This window comes from Tachyglossus aculeatus, chromosome 21, assembly GCF_015852505.1.
Source record: "Tachyglossus aculeatus isolate mTacAcu1 chromosome 21, mTacAcu1.pri, whole genome shotgun sequence".
NCBI lineage: Eukaryota > Metazoa > Chordata > Mammalia > Monotremata > Tachyglossidae > Tachyglossus > Tachyglossus aculeatus.
The window spans coordinates 71,455,041-71,469,244 of record NC_052086.1 but is presented as its reverse complement, the minus strand read 5'-3'; the positions used below and the strand labels follow the sequence as shown (position 1 = coordinate 71,469,244).

The 14,204-nt window shown below is 48.8% G+C and overlaps 1 protein-coding gene across 3 annotated transcripts in view; it reads right to left on the bottom strand.

The window, feature by feature from the left end:
• The window catches only part of PDXDC1 (pyridoxal dependent decarboxylase domain containing 1), a 62,252-nt gene that overhangs the window by 12,101 nt on the left and 35,947 nt on the right, over window positions 1-14,204 (bottom strand). For all 3 annotated transcript variants that reach the window (XM_038762480.1, XM_038762479.1, XM_038762481.1), the window contains exons 6-13: window positions 12,320-12,509; window positions 9,733-9,801; window positions 7,245-7,323; window positions 6,521-6,605; window positions 6,065-6,113; window positions 5,668-5,769; window positions 5,326-5,451; window positions 1,404-1,454 (exon numbers count right to left, since the gene is read on the bottom strand). In XM_038762480.1, the coding sequence (XP_038618408.1) occupies window positions 1,404-1,454; window positions 5,326-5,451; window positions 5,668-5,769; window positions 6,065-6,113; window positions 6,521-6,605; window positions 7,245-7,323; window positions 9,733-9,801; window positions 12,320-12,509 (751 nt within the window). The remainder of the gene's footprint in view (window positions 1-1,403; window positions 1,455-5,325; window positions 5,452-5,667; window positions 5,770-6,064; window positions 6,114-6,520; window positions 6,606-7,244; window positions 7,324-9,732; window positions 9,802-12,319; window positions 12,510-14,204) is intronic.

The following is a 14,204-nucleotide window of genomic DNA, read 5'->3' as shown; positions in this document are numbered from 1 at the left end:
AATCTAGAAATCCCGCCCGGGGCAAAAGTAGTTTTTGGTTCTGGTCTGATTTTTCCTAATAGGCCATCTAAGGACAAAAGCAATCTTTGAGTCACCTTTGTTCAATCAATCAATCAATCAATTGTATTTATTGAGCGCTTACTGTGTGCAGAGCACTGTACTAAGCGCTTGGGAAGTTCAATCTCTCAGCACAGAAGGGGGGGGAAAAAAAGGAGCTTGATATCTGAGGCAAACCGGCCGGCGGAGAACGGCCGGGATCCGATAAAACGCCCGTCCTGTGACGGGGGCTCCCGAACCGACCACGGTCAAGATGGCCAGCAACCCCCCGGCCTCTGCCATCGCTCCATTCAGCGCCCGGAATTGGGAGGAGAAACGACATTCCCAAGCGCTTAGTCCAGTGCTCTGCACACAGTAAGCCCTCAATAAAGACGACTGACTGACTGAATGAATCAAAATAGCAGACTAGAGAATTTGCAGAATAGCAGCATAGAGTTTGCTTCTCATCAAAATAGAGAATCAATCAATCAATCGTATTTATTGAGCGCTTACTGTGTGCAGAGCACTGTGGTAAGCGCTTGGGAAGTCCAAGCTGGCAACATTTAGAGACGGTCCCTACCCAACAGCGGGCTCACAGTCTAAAAGGGGGAGACAGAGAACAAAACCAAACATACTAACAAAATAAAATAAATAGAATAGATTGGTACAAGTAAAATAAATAGAGTAATAAATATGTACAAACATATATATACAGGTGCGGTGGGGAAGGGAAGGAGGTAAGAGAAGCAGCATGGCTCAGTGGAAAGAGCCCGGGCTCTGGAGTCAGAGGTCACGGGTTCGAATCCCGGCTCCGCCACGTCCGCTGTGTGACCTTGGGCAAGTCATTTCACTTCTCTGAGCCTCAGTTCCCTCATGTGTAAAATGGGGATGAAGACTGTGAGCCCCATGTGGGACAACCCGCTTACCTTGTATCCTCCCCAGCGCTTAGAACGGTGCTTTGGACATAGTAAGCGCTTAACAAATGCCATTATTATTATTATTATTATTATTATTTTGGAGACATCCCGAGGACGCGGTGGGAGCTGCCAGGGCTCCTTGCAGTCCATCAGTGGACACCGCAGGGCCCCGCCTCCCCGCCGGCTACTCAGTCCTACGCCCTGGTCGGCCGGCTTGGCTCTTTGACCGAGGTCAGAAGGTGCCTTCAAGGTTTGCGTCCCCTTCCCTTCCCCACCCTGAACTCTGGCGGGAGGAAGCCTGACTTCCAAGACCGGCAGCGAGAGGGCCAGAGGTTAATTAAAAAGCCATGCCGCTCTATCTCTCTCGTGGGGAAACAATTCTGAGGAATTCGGGGAGAGTTCTGTATGCACTATAAAATATAAAAATGAGTGAGGCGCTTTATACTCTACCGAGGTTTTGATGAAATTCAGTTTCTTCAGACTTTCCAGCAACCTCTGACTCTGTAACAACCAAAGTAGTTAAGAGATGGGTTATCTCATCTTATATTGAAAGAGCACACTATAGAGCAGTTTTCACGGAAACCAAAGGGAACAATGATTAATCATTTAGATTAATCACTGGGGAGTATTTGTAGGGTTATCGGTCTGATAAAGTCACCCCTGGCACTGGGGGACTTCGAAGTGTCCAACTTTTCATTTTAAGTTCAGGGATGTATAGAGAAGCAGTGTGGCTCAGCGGAAAGAGCCCGGGCTTTGGAGTCGGAGGTCGTGGGTTCAAATCCCGGCTCCGCCGATTGTCAGCTGTGTGACTCTGGGCAAGTCACTTAGCTTCTCTGTGCCTCAGTTCCCTCATCTGTCAAATGGGGATTAAGACTGTGAGCCCCCCGTGGGACCACCTGATCACCCTGTATCTACCCCAGCGCTTAGAACAGTGCTTTGTACATAGTATGCGCTTAACAAATACCATCATTATTATTATTACTATTACTTTGGCGGAGGGGGGAGGGAGAGGAGAAATGGGAAAAGTACGGAGCAGCGTGGCCTAGAGGACAGAGGATGAGCCCGGGAGCCAGAGGACCTGGGTTCTAATCCCAGCTCCGCTACTTGTCTGCTGTGTGACCTTGGGCAACTGACTTACCTTTTCTGAGCCTCAGTTACCTCATCTGTCATAACTGGGGCATTTATTAAGCGCTTACTATGTGCCAAGCACTCTAACGTGCCCCATGTGGGACAGGGACTGTGCCCAACCTGATTAGCATGTACCTATCCCAGCGCTTAGTTCAGTGCCCGGCATAAAGTAAGCACTTAATACCATTAAATAAGAAAAGAAAAAAGGAGGGGCAGAGGAGAAAGAGGAAAGGCATAAAGTAAGCACTTAACAAGTACCGTTAAATAAGAAAAGGAAAAAGGAGGGGCAGAGGAGACAGAGGGAAAGGCATAAAGTAAGCACTTAACAAATACCGTTAAATAAGAAAAGAAAAAAGGAGGGGCAGAGGCGAAAGAGGAAAAGAAAGGAAGAAGGGAGAGCCAAATGAAGGACATGAGAGACTATGTCTCGTCTATTACACTCTCCCAAGTGTCTAATGCAGTGCTCTGTAATAATAATAATAATAATAATAATAATAGTAATGATGGCATTTATTAAGTGCTTACTATGTGCAAAGCACTGTTCTAGGTGCTCCAGTCACAGCTTACTCTCCCTGCTGTAATCCAATTATTCAGATTAATGTCTGTCTCCCCCTCAGACAGTAAGCTCGTTGTGGGCAAGGAATGTGTCCGTTATATGTACTCTCCCAAGCGCTTAGTACAGTGCTCTGCACGGAAAAAGCGTTCAATAAATACGACTGACCGAGCGACTTCTGGGTTGTGGCCTCCTCACCCTTCTGCCCCAGCTCTGCCACCACTTAGCTCATCTTCACCACAGACGCTCCTCTCACTCGTGGCTCTGGTGTCTGAGTCTATTTTTATAGTGTACTCTCCCGAGCGCTTAACACAGTGCTCTGCACATAGTAAGTGCCCAATGAATACACTTGATTGAATGAACATGTGGTGAAGTGTGTGAACACAAATGATTCTGCCCAAAACACAACAGTTTTGCTCCTTTGTCTGTGTGTGTTCCTAAGCAGCTTCAAGAGCTTCGATTCCTGGAAGCTGCAGTTCGATATGTGCCTACATCCATTAATCAGTTCCCCCCTAAATATTTAAAGCCTTAAAAAATAAAGAATGATAACGAGAACGGAATCCGTTAACAGCTTGTGCTCACCATCTCTGCATTCATTCATTCAATCGTATTTACTGGGAACTTACTGTGTGTAGAGCACTGTACTAAGCGCCTGGGAAAGTACAATAAAACAATAAACAGGGACATTCCCTGCCCACCGTGAGTTTACAGTCTAGGGTTGCGGGGGAGAGGGGAGAGACATCAATACAAATAAATAAAATGACACATATGTACCCAAGTGCTGTAGGGCTGGGAAGGGGGAAGAGCAAAGGGAGCAGCAAGTCAGGGTGAAGCAGAAGGGAGTGGGAGATGAGGAAAAGCGGGGCTTAGTCTGGGAAGGCTTCCTATGTGCAAAGCACTGTTCTAGGTGCTCCGGTCACAGCTTACTCTCCCTGCTGTAATGCAATTATTCAGATTAATGTCTGTCTCCCCCTCAGACGGTAATAGGGGAGACAGACGGTAATGGAGGAGATGGGCCTTCAATAAGGCTTTGAAGGCGGGGAGAGTCATTGTCTATCAGAATTCTGCGTCCAACAGAAGCTCCTTACCTTTGGCTTTAAGGAACTGAATCGGCTCTCCCTTTCCTACATTACCTCGCCGATGATCTACTACGATCCAACTCCCACACTCTGCTTCTCTAATGCCAGTGGGCTCACTTTTCGATCTCATCTATCTTGCTACAGACCCCTCCTCGCCCAAGTCCTCCTTTGAGCCTGGAACTCCCTCCACTTTACATAGCTGACAGACCGCCTTCAAAGTCCTCCAGAGATCACAAGTCCTTCCCTAAGCCCTCATTCCTCCGCCCTGCCAACACCTCTGCTTCACCTATGCCCCTGGATCTGTGCTCCTTAAATACCCTTTTAAAAATGATATTTGTTAAGCACTTACTATGTGCCAGGCACTGTTCTAAGCGCTGGAGCACATACAAAATGAGCTGTTTGGATACGCTTGATCGTCGCCCCATGGCACTTAAGTACATGGCCTTACATGCTGAAATTTATTCTAATGTCAGTCCCCCCCCGAGTCTTGTGGACAGGGACCATGTGTACCATGCATTCTAATCTCTGGGCGCTTAGTACAGTGCTCTGCACACACTAAGTGCTCAATAAATACCAACGATTGGTCGACTGGAGTTTCTGAGAGAGCTCGGAGCTGGGGTGACCTCCAGCACGAGGCAGGTGACGTCCTCATCATCATCAATCGTATTTATTGAGCGCTTACTGTGTGCAGAGCACTGTACTAAGCGCTTGGGAAGTACAAGTTGGCAACATATAGAGACAGTCCCTACCCAATAGGGGGCTCACAGTCTAAAAGGGGGAGACAGAGAACAAAACCAAACATACTAACAAAATAAAATAAATAGAATAGATATGTATATATGTAGATATGAATAAATAGAATAGAAATAAATAGAATAGATATGTACAAGTAGGTATGTCCTCATCATCACTTCCCGCTCCCTCTTGACCAACGGGAATTCGAGAGCCGCCTGCAGTGCCTGTACTTTCCCCCGATGCAATAAGCTATCTCAGTACTTGATCTCCATTGGAAGAGCTTTCCCTTCATAACTGTCTTGCTCTAAAGTGCCGGCAAAGGAGATTTTTAAAAATAGGAAGCAAAAAAAAAAAAAAAATCAAATCGGGGAAAGCGTGACAGTGACGGAGCTGACGAGAGGCTGAACGTCTATGGCGCAGTTCCTCTAACAACACGATGAAACACAAACGCATAAAGAACACTAATTTCCCACTGGGATTTGATAAACTACATCAAGGGCTAATGAAGACTTCCTAATTCGATCAATAACGTCTCCTGAGCGCCTATTGTGTGGCGGAGCGGTGTTCAAAGTGCTTGGGAGAGCAGAGTGCCGAGGAGGTAAAAGACGTGACCCCTGCCCTCAAGAAGTCTGGCCACCTAAGCGCGGAGACAGGCACAAGACAGCTGATAGGAAGGAGGAATGCTTGAAGTTGTTGACGGCAGCAACAATGCGCTGCCAGAATGGTAACGTGAGTTGGGAAATGCTCGGGTGATAGCTGAGGCGATAGGGGTGGGCCTCCCGGGGGGAATCTGGTGGCCACACTACCTCCAAACTCGAGCGAGGAGGTCACTGAGCAGAGAGCGGCGCCGGTCGTGCCTTAGCCGAAACCTACTCACCAGCTGCGACGCGTGCTTTATTCTCTCCACGATTCCGTCGTGCCCCAGGTACTGCAAGGAGAGCCACAGGGGCAGCGCTCGCAGCTTCTCCACCGGCTGGCTCGACGTCAGCCCGGCAGCCAGGGCCTACGGACAGAAGAGACCCCCGCCGCGTTGTTCGTCGCAGCCCTCGGGACCGTCAGCTTAGGGTCGGTGCGGAGGAAGCGTGAACTAGGGGAAGAACCGCGGGTCACGGGGAGGGCCGCGTGAGGCCGGTGGGGCACCGTCAACGGCCGGACTTTCAGGCTGACGACAAATCCGATCACCGGAGGGTTACTTTTCGAGCCCCCCGATCCGCCTTACCAAGGAAGGGTCCTCCTGTCTATACAGCGTTACTGCCGGGACAGCTGGCAACCCCAGCCAGGGACCGAGGGTGAGGGTCATGCTGTCGCACTTCGTCGCCGCCTGGAAAGAACGGAAACACCGGTTCCTCGTACAACAGAGCCTCAGGTCTGCTGCGGGACCGTGGGCACCTCACGTCACTTCTCTGTACCTCAGTTACCTCAACTGTAAAAAGGGGATGGAGACTGCGAGCCCCATGTGGGACAGGGACTGCTTGGCACGCGGTAAACACTTAAATACCACAATTATTCTTACGTTGAACCTCTCAAGGTTCTCCTTTGGAAGGGTCCACCCACCCACAGGCCTGGGATCCGTTTTTATTTTTAGACGACGGGTATCTTGTAAGCTCGCAACGTACCAAGACGGAGGAGGAGACGTAGCCTAAAGCCAGAGTAGCCAAGTTCACCCTGGAAAAGAAGAATAGCCATCTTTAATCTAATGAGACGTTTAGAAGGGAGCGCTGTGATCCTGCTTAGCCGAAGATTTCATTCCACTGTGTTAGGGCTGAGTTGATTCTGTTCGTGTCATTTTTAGAGGCAGATGCTCTAGATGACACGGTTTCATATTATCAGTGGCAAGCACGCTAATCAAAACATTTCCTCTTTTGGCAATCCCTCCCCCCCTTCATTAGCTTAACAGCTTGCAATGAAAGATGCAATCGCTTGGGTCTGCCGACTTTTGCAGAATAAAGTGGGCAAAGTGAAAGGAAAATCCGCCCAATCTGGGATGACCCAATACTCTGACGAGCGAGCATTTCCCCCGTGAATGAACTCTGAGCGGGGCTCACGGGTCTGAAACCCGACGGCCTTCTTACCCTTCCACGTGGAGCCACATCCCGTGTTGCTCACAGAGTTCTTTCAGGCGACCGAGCTTATCTGTGTGCCCTGCTCCGGGGGTACCTGCAACGGCGAGAGATGGAAGGAAAGAGGAAGGATGGGAGGACCAGATAATGCTTGCACTCTCCCTGGTTTCTGGCTCATTCCCTTTAATCAGCCTGACCTCTACAATGAATAATTCAATTAATTTGGGGTGGGGGAAAGGGGGCCACGCACCCCCTAGATATCTACTAGGACCTGCTAGATTCACCACAAAAGATTCTGATTTAGGGGGTGAACTAAATAAAAACGTTACCATTCCCAAAGCACGGGCGGGCGTATGGGTTTCAAGCTAACATAACATTCTATAAGGCTCCATTTGGATGAACTTCACAAAGCCCAAATCTTTTGAGAAACTACTTTTCAACGGTTCTAAAGCCACATCTACGCTCCGTGAATAAAACATGAAGAATTCTAAATTTATCCTCTACTGTCTCTGCACCGGAGTTGCAGTTTTATTTTAGCTTCCCAACAAGCAAGATGAAAAGAATTCTGATCATCTGAAAAAAAAAAAAAAGGTTCTGATACCGATTATTAGCTGTTACCCTAAAGGTAATCATTAGCTCGAACTTCTGCGGGCTTTTCAGGACTCCTCACCAGCTAGCAAACCTTTATTTACCCTTATATTATCTCAGATTGAAGCTTCAGGCACAAATCACCTACCAGCATTTGCAACGAGCAACAAAGGCAGCTTTCCTCTCTCGGTATCCTCTTTAATCAGCCGGTCCAATAATGCAACATCCTGTCACCAGGAAGATATGAAATGCAAATTACAAACGTGAGGCAGAGAGCACAGATTTTGTTTCTGTCGAATGAGAACAGCGGTTTCTAAAAGTAGCAGGTGACGGCACCTCAAAGCCGATCCCTTGATTGAATTTTTAATGCTCTCTCTATCAGGACTTGGCTGTTGCTCGGTTTTTCAAAATCGGGGGATTAAAAGCAGGAACGAAACAGCTTTCCTCGGAGATATACTGAAGAAATCGGCAAATACCAGACGGTGTGTGAATTAGGCATTTAGAAGAAAAAATTAATTTAGCTATTTCTGGGAGTAGCAAGGAATCAACAGCCATATAGTTTACTTTCTTCTTCCTGTCCATCGTCGACGCAGTGCCTATCTCATGCAGAGCACTGTACTAATCACTTGGGACGGTATAAGATAATTAGTCGACAAGAACGCTGCCCTCAAGGATTTTGCAATTTAGCAAGGGAGACGGACACTACAGTCAATGACGGACGGGAAGAAGGAAGTAAACCATATGGCTGAAAGACTGTACAGCCTAGACTGTACGCTCGCTGTGGGCAGGGAGCACGTCTACCAACTCTGTTGTACGGTCCCAAGCACTTAGTACAGTGCTCTGCGGACACTGAGCACTCAATAAATACCACTGGTGGGTTGATACGTACAGGACTGCTAGGCGGGGTTGTGTACTTCAGTGCTTTTGTGGTGAGAAAGTGCTGGTGGGGGGGGATTGGAAGCAGCGTAGCTCAGTGGAAAGAGCCCGGGCTTTGCAGTCAGAGGTCATGGGTTCAAATCCCAATTGTCAGCTGTGTGACTCTGGGCAAGTCACTTCACTTCTCTGGGCCTCAGTTCCCTCATCTGTAAAATGGGGGTTGAGACTGTGAGCCCCCCATGGGGCAACCTGATCATCTTGTAACCTCCCCAGCGCTTTAGAACAGTGCTTTGCACATAGTAAGCGCTTAATCAATGCCGTCATTATCATCATCATACAGTTGGGAGATTAGAAATGAATCGGGGGAGGCCTCCTGGAGGAAATCGGATTTTCAAAGGCTTGGAAGTTGGAGGAGAAGTTGCCTGACGGATGCCAGGGGAGAAAGAGTTGTAGGCAGTGGAGAGGAAATGTGAGCTTGTTGTGTCTAGGGATCGTCACTCTTTACTGTTGCACTGTATTTTCCCAAGTGCTTACTACAGTGCTTTGCACATAGTAAGCCCTTAATAAATACAAGTGAGTGAATGGGTGAGCGAGAAGCCGAGGACTGGAGAAAGAAGAACGAGGCACAGTAAATAGGTTGACTTGAGAGGAACAAAGCATGTGAGTTGGGGTGCAGTGGGAGGAGAGAGAGGGTAAGTAGGAGGGAGAACAGCTGACGGAGCGACTTAAAGTCAGCGTTCAGGAGTTTCTGCGTGATGAGAAGAAGAATGGGCCACCACTGGAGATATTTCAGGAATGGCGAGATGTGCACAGATTGATATATTAGAAAAATCATCTGGGCCGCAGTGTGAAGTATGGACTGGAGAGAGGGAGATCAGCAGAAAGGATGATGCGGTTGTCAAGTGTGTGAAAAGTGGCTCAGATCAGCATTCTAGCCTTTCGGGTAGAGACAGGGTGGATCCTGGATATACCGTGGAGGAAGACCCAAAAGGATTTCGTGACACTGAAATACGGACGGATGAAAGAGAGGGAGGAGTCTGGGATAAGCCCAAGGTTGCAGGCTGAGAGGCGGAAAGATGATGGGGCGTCGATTACAGAGGGGAGAGTCAGGCAGAGGGAATGTGACGTGTTGGGTTGGGGCATACTGAGCCTGAGATGCTGGCAGGATATCCACGCAGAGGACAACAAATTGTATTTATCCAACACTATTTACTAATATCATTTGGGGGAATAGTTTTCTACCCTAGTTCCTGTCAGCAGAGTCGTCGTTCAATTCACATATCTAAATACCAGCAGAATCCACCCTCAAGATCATAATAAAGATACAACACTTGATTTTCTTTGGTGCTCTTCAGCAAGCTCAATTGGAGGGTGTCACTATTTCAACAGAAAAACATTTTCAAAGGGAAGCTTGGCTTGGATTGAGGGTCTGATGGGACCTGGAGCGACGGTTATTAAACAGAAAGAGATGGATGCGAAAGAGTCCAGAGGCCCAGAGAAGCAGCTTTCCCAGGCTGAGAGACCCACTACCTCCAAATACCCATAGTTCGGAGTTACGATTATAGGGAGGGAAGCGCTGAGAGTCCACAGGTTGAATGATTCCGATTATGACAATACCCTGAGAAACTAGGGAACGGTTGAGGTCAAAATGACAAGCCTACAGACCCCTGAAAAATCTCTGGGGGGCGGGGCGAGGTTATATGGCATGGGACCGAGGATTGGTCTGTGAAATAAAATAGCCCAAGATGACTTGCACTCACCATCTGATGCTGGGATCCAAACATGGTATTACAGGGTACGTGACACAAACAGGACAGGGCGAGGCCGAGCTGCCAAGAGAAATTCCTCATTTAAACGACGTGGAGTCAGGGATACTTGTCTTACTACTGATATCAACTATTCACCCAAGAGATCCTCGGCTACAAGGGGACTAAGAGCTTGGAGAGTGCCACGGTTCTGCTCGGCAAAAGCCTTTCCGCCCCGGGAGCCTTCCGTAGCTAGAAAGATGAGAAACGTATCCTGAGATTGAAAACTGACAATGGGTGAGCTCCTCGTATCGACACCGAAGACTTACAACCCCAGCAGTCATTCACTCAATTGTATTTATTGAGCGCTTACTGTGTGCACAGCAGTGTACTAAGCGCTTGGGAATTACAATTGGCAACATATAGAGACGGTCCCTACCCAACAGCCGGAGCCGTCCCACAAGTCTAGACTCTTCGAAAAATACGCCCGCAGCAGCAGCCGACACAAATGCCTCAAAAGGCCCCTAATTCTTCCCCACGTCCACGGGCATGACATCGGAAGACAACAGAGCCTTCTATAGAGTAGCTAGAAATGCACATTTGGATAAAAGGGTGTATTTCACCAGAATGCTGCTCTCCCGTCGCTCTGGCCTAACGGAGGCTTGGCCAAGTTATTGGTTTTGCCCTCCTCTTGTTCTGTGCTGGTCTGCACAGGTTCTGAAAGGCTACTCAGTTGCGGGACACTGTTCTGGGTTGTGGTTACCTCCTTGGTCGGATTGAAAACGAAAGATTAAAGGGACTCCTTCATGCCATTACGCTTCTTATAACTGGTTTGCCGACGACAACCAGTCAGTAGTATTTACTGAGTGCTTACTATGCACAGAGCACTGTACTAAGAGCTTGGGAGGGTATAATTATTGAAGGCCCATCTCCTCCAAGAGGCCTTCCCTGACTAAGCCCTCCTTTCCCCTTCTCCCACTCCCTTCTGCGCTGCCTTGACTTGCTCCCTTTATTCATCGCCCTGCAGCCCCACAACACAAACGAACAACTCTGTTAATTTTATTTATATTAACATCTGCCTCCCCCTCTAGACCGTAAGCTCTTTGTGAGCAGGGACCGTGCCTGTTATATTGTTCTGTCGTACTCTCCCAAGCGCTCAGTAAATACGAATGACTGACAGACTACGATAGAATTAGCGGACACGTTCCCTGCCCGTTACTGCCCATCTGGCGGGCAGGCTTGAGGACTGGCTTTATTCCGGGGCCCGACCCAGGCTCAACGCTTGGAGAGCGTGAAATCAATGGCCTTTGTTTCACATGCGGGCAGTCTGCAGCACCAACACCCTTGCTTGAGGGCTGAGTTCCTGGCAGTCACGCTCTGAAGCGGGCCAGCAATCCTTACTGTCCACACTGACTGGACCAGAATCGTAATAATAATAATCATGGCATTTGTTAAGCGCTTACTGTGTGCAGAGCACTGTTCTAAGCGCTGGGGGGGATACAAGGTGATCAGGTTGTCCCACGTGGGGCTCCCAGTCTTCACCCCCATTTTACAGATAAGGGAACCGAGGCGCAGAGAAGTTAAGTGACTTGCCCGAGGTCACGCAGCAGACATGTGGAGGAGCCGGGATTCAAACCCGTGACCTCTGGCTCCAAAGCCCGGGCTCACTAGAAAGCCCTGGGCCTTTCCAGCTCAGAGCCTTACTGAACGGACACCTCTTCCACGACGCCTTCTCTGACTAAGCCCTCTTTTCCTCTCTTCACACTCCCTTCTGCGTCACCCTGACTTGCTCCCTGTATTCATCCCCCCTTCCCAGCCACAAGACACAAATACATATCTGTAATTAATTTTTTTTATATTACTGTCCGTCTCCCCCTCTGGACCGTAAGCTCGTTGAGAGCAGGAAATGTATCTGTTTACTGTGATAACGTAATCTCCCAAGCGCTTAGTACAGCAGCAGCAGCGTGGCTCAGCGGAAAGAGCCCGGGCTTTGCAGTCAGAGGTCATGGGTTCAAATCCCGGCTTTGCCAACTGTCAGCTGTGTGACTCTGGGCAAGTCACTTCACTTCTCTGCGCCCCAGTTACCTCATCTGTAAAACGGGGATGAAGACTGCGAGTCCCCCGTGGGACAACCTGATCACCTTGTTACCTCCCCAGCGCTTAGAACAGTGCTTGGCACATAGTCAGCACTTAATACATGCCATCATTATTATTATTATTATTACAGTGCTCTGTATACAGTAAGTGCTCAATAAATACCACTGACCGACTAACCGAAGAAACCTCCCACCATGGGATGGCACACAAGGCGGGGGGACTCCTGTAGGCTGGTGTGGAGCAGTCTCCCTGACGCAGAGAAAACTATCCGGGCTCTTTAGCCACCAGAATCCAGAAGAACACCTTTGCATCCCTGTCTTCCTTACCCAAAGCCCCCCATCAGGTTTGTCTTCCTAACCCGTATCAGGGTGGGTCCTCATTTAAGCCCCCCATCAGGTTTGTCTTCCTAACCTGTATCAGGGTGGGTCCTCATTTAATGAGGTAATTAGGAGGGGAGGCATTAAATCAATACCAGTTCACAGAACAAACACTCAAGCTCTCTTACCTGGTTACAGAGGTATTGGCCCAGCCCGGGCCTAGCTGCAACACTAATATATATAACAGGCTGCTTGTGATACAACACGTTAAATCCTTCCATCGAGTAGTCTTCAAAGTGGGAATGAATGACAAGCCTACAGATTTTTAGGAGACCCTCACGATCATCTTCATGGTAATACGCAGAGCCATTTTCATACCTGCAAGACAAAAGATCCCAGGTTCGGTTCCAAATGACAAAACACCCGGTGTTCTCCATTTCCCATTACACTTCCCAACTGAATCTTCTCATTCCAGAAACAATTCTCTCAGGGCCTTTATGGCTGACAGGGAGGAAGGCCACAGTTCCCTCTCCCTAGTCTTCTGTCAGCTGGGATTATGGGATTGTTTTTAAAGGAAGGGCAAATTGAACCCCCAATTCCATTAACCCATCATCCATACCCCCGACAGTATGGCAGTGGCAGGAATGAGCAGAGACGCAAGTCTCCTGTGGCCCGGGGTGGTGGGGGAGAGGGAGGGAAGGGAATCCAGTTTGCTCCTCACAGCAGTGAGTGCCAGGGGACTGATAGCTAGGGATAAAAAGCAGAGTTGGGTCCCGATGCCATAGGTGGCTCCAATGAAACCATCCTAACCGCCTCCTGAGTTAACCGGCTTCGGCTTCCTTGATCGTATTTTTTTTAGGATTGTTCCTTGCCTCATCACTTGGGGAGGAGGGGAGGGATGGAGTTACAGGGCTGGGTTACATAACCGGCACACGAGAAGTTTGGGAACTGCTTGCTCGCCAGAGATCCTTTCCTAGGCAAACAGCACACTGCTCATGTATTCGACCAGCAGATGGGAGTCACGTAGGTGCCCGATACTGCTGTATCAAATTAATCCGTGCCATTTACTGAGTGCTCACCGGACCTCCAACTCATCTATCTTGCCGTCGACCCCGTCCCCACATTCTGCCTCTTCTGAATCGCCCCTGATCCTTTTGTCCCCCCCATCCTCAGCCCCACGGCACTTATGTACATACCCGTAATTTATTTTATCGTCTGTCTCCCCGCTAGTCTGTCAGCTCCTTGCGGGCAGGGAATGTGCCGACCTACTCTGCTATATTGTACTCTCCCTAGTGCTTAGTACAGTGCTCTCTGCAGAGTAAGCGCTCAAAAAATATAACCGATTGAAGAGCACTATACTAAGTGCTTGGAAGGCTACAATAGGTAGACAAGATGCCTGCCCACAAGGCGCTGACAGATTAGAAGGGGAGACAGACATTAAGATAAATTAGAGATGGATATCAATCAGTGCTATTTACTGACCACTTCCTATACACTTAGAAGCACTGTTCTAACTGCTTGGGAGAGTACACATAAATACAGTGGGGTTGAGGATACCAAAATGCTTAAGGAGTACAGACCCATGTGCAGAGGTAACATGAAGCGGGGAATTGAGGGCTTAGTCAGGGAAGGCCTCTTGGAGACGTCATTTTTCAGTAGGATTTTTAAGATGGGGAACGTTGGTCTGTCGGAAAACCAAAGGGGAGGGAGTTCCATGCCAGAGGGAGGATGTGGACGGAGGCAGATGAGATGGATGAACAGTGATTAGAGGTCGGCGTTAGAGGAGCAGAGTGTGCAAACTGGGCTTCAGTAGGAGATCCGCCAAGTAAGGGAGGAGGCAGGGAGCTCACTTGAGTGTCTTAAAGTCGACCGTAAGGAACTTCTGTTCAATGCAGACGTGGATGGGAAGCCACTGGCACAGTGAAGTAGGGACTAGAGCGGGGAGACACAGGAGGCAGGGAGGTCAGCGAGGTGACTGGATATGATAAATGCTTGGACCAGCAGAGCAGCAGTTTACTAGGAGACCAAAGGGTGGATTTTAGGGTTGTTGTGGAGGTAGAACCGATGATTTAG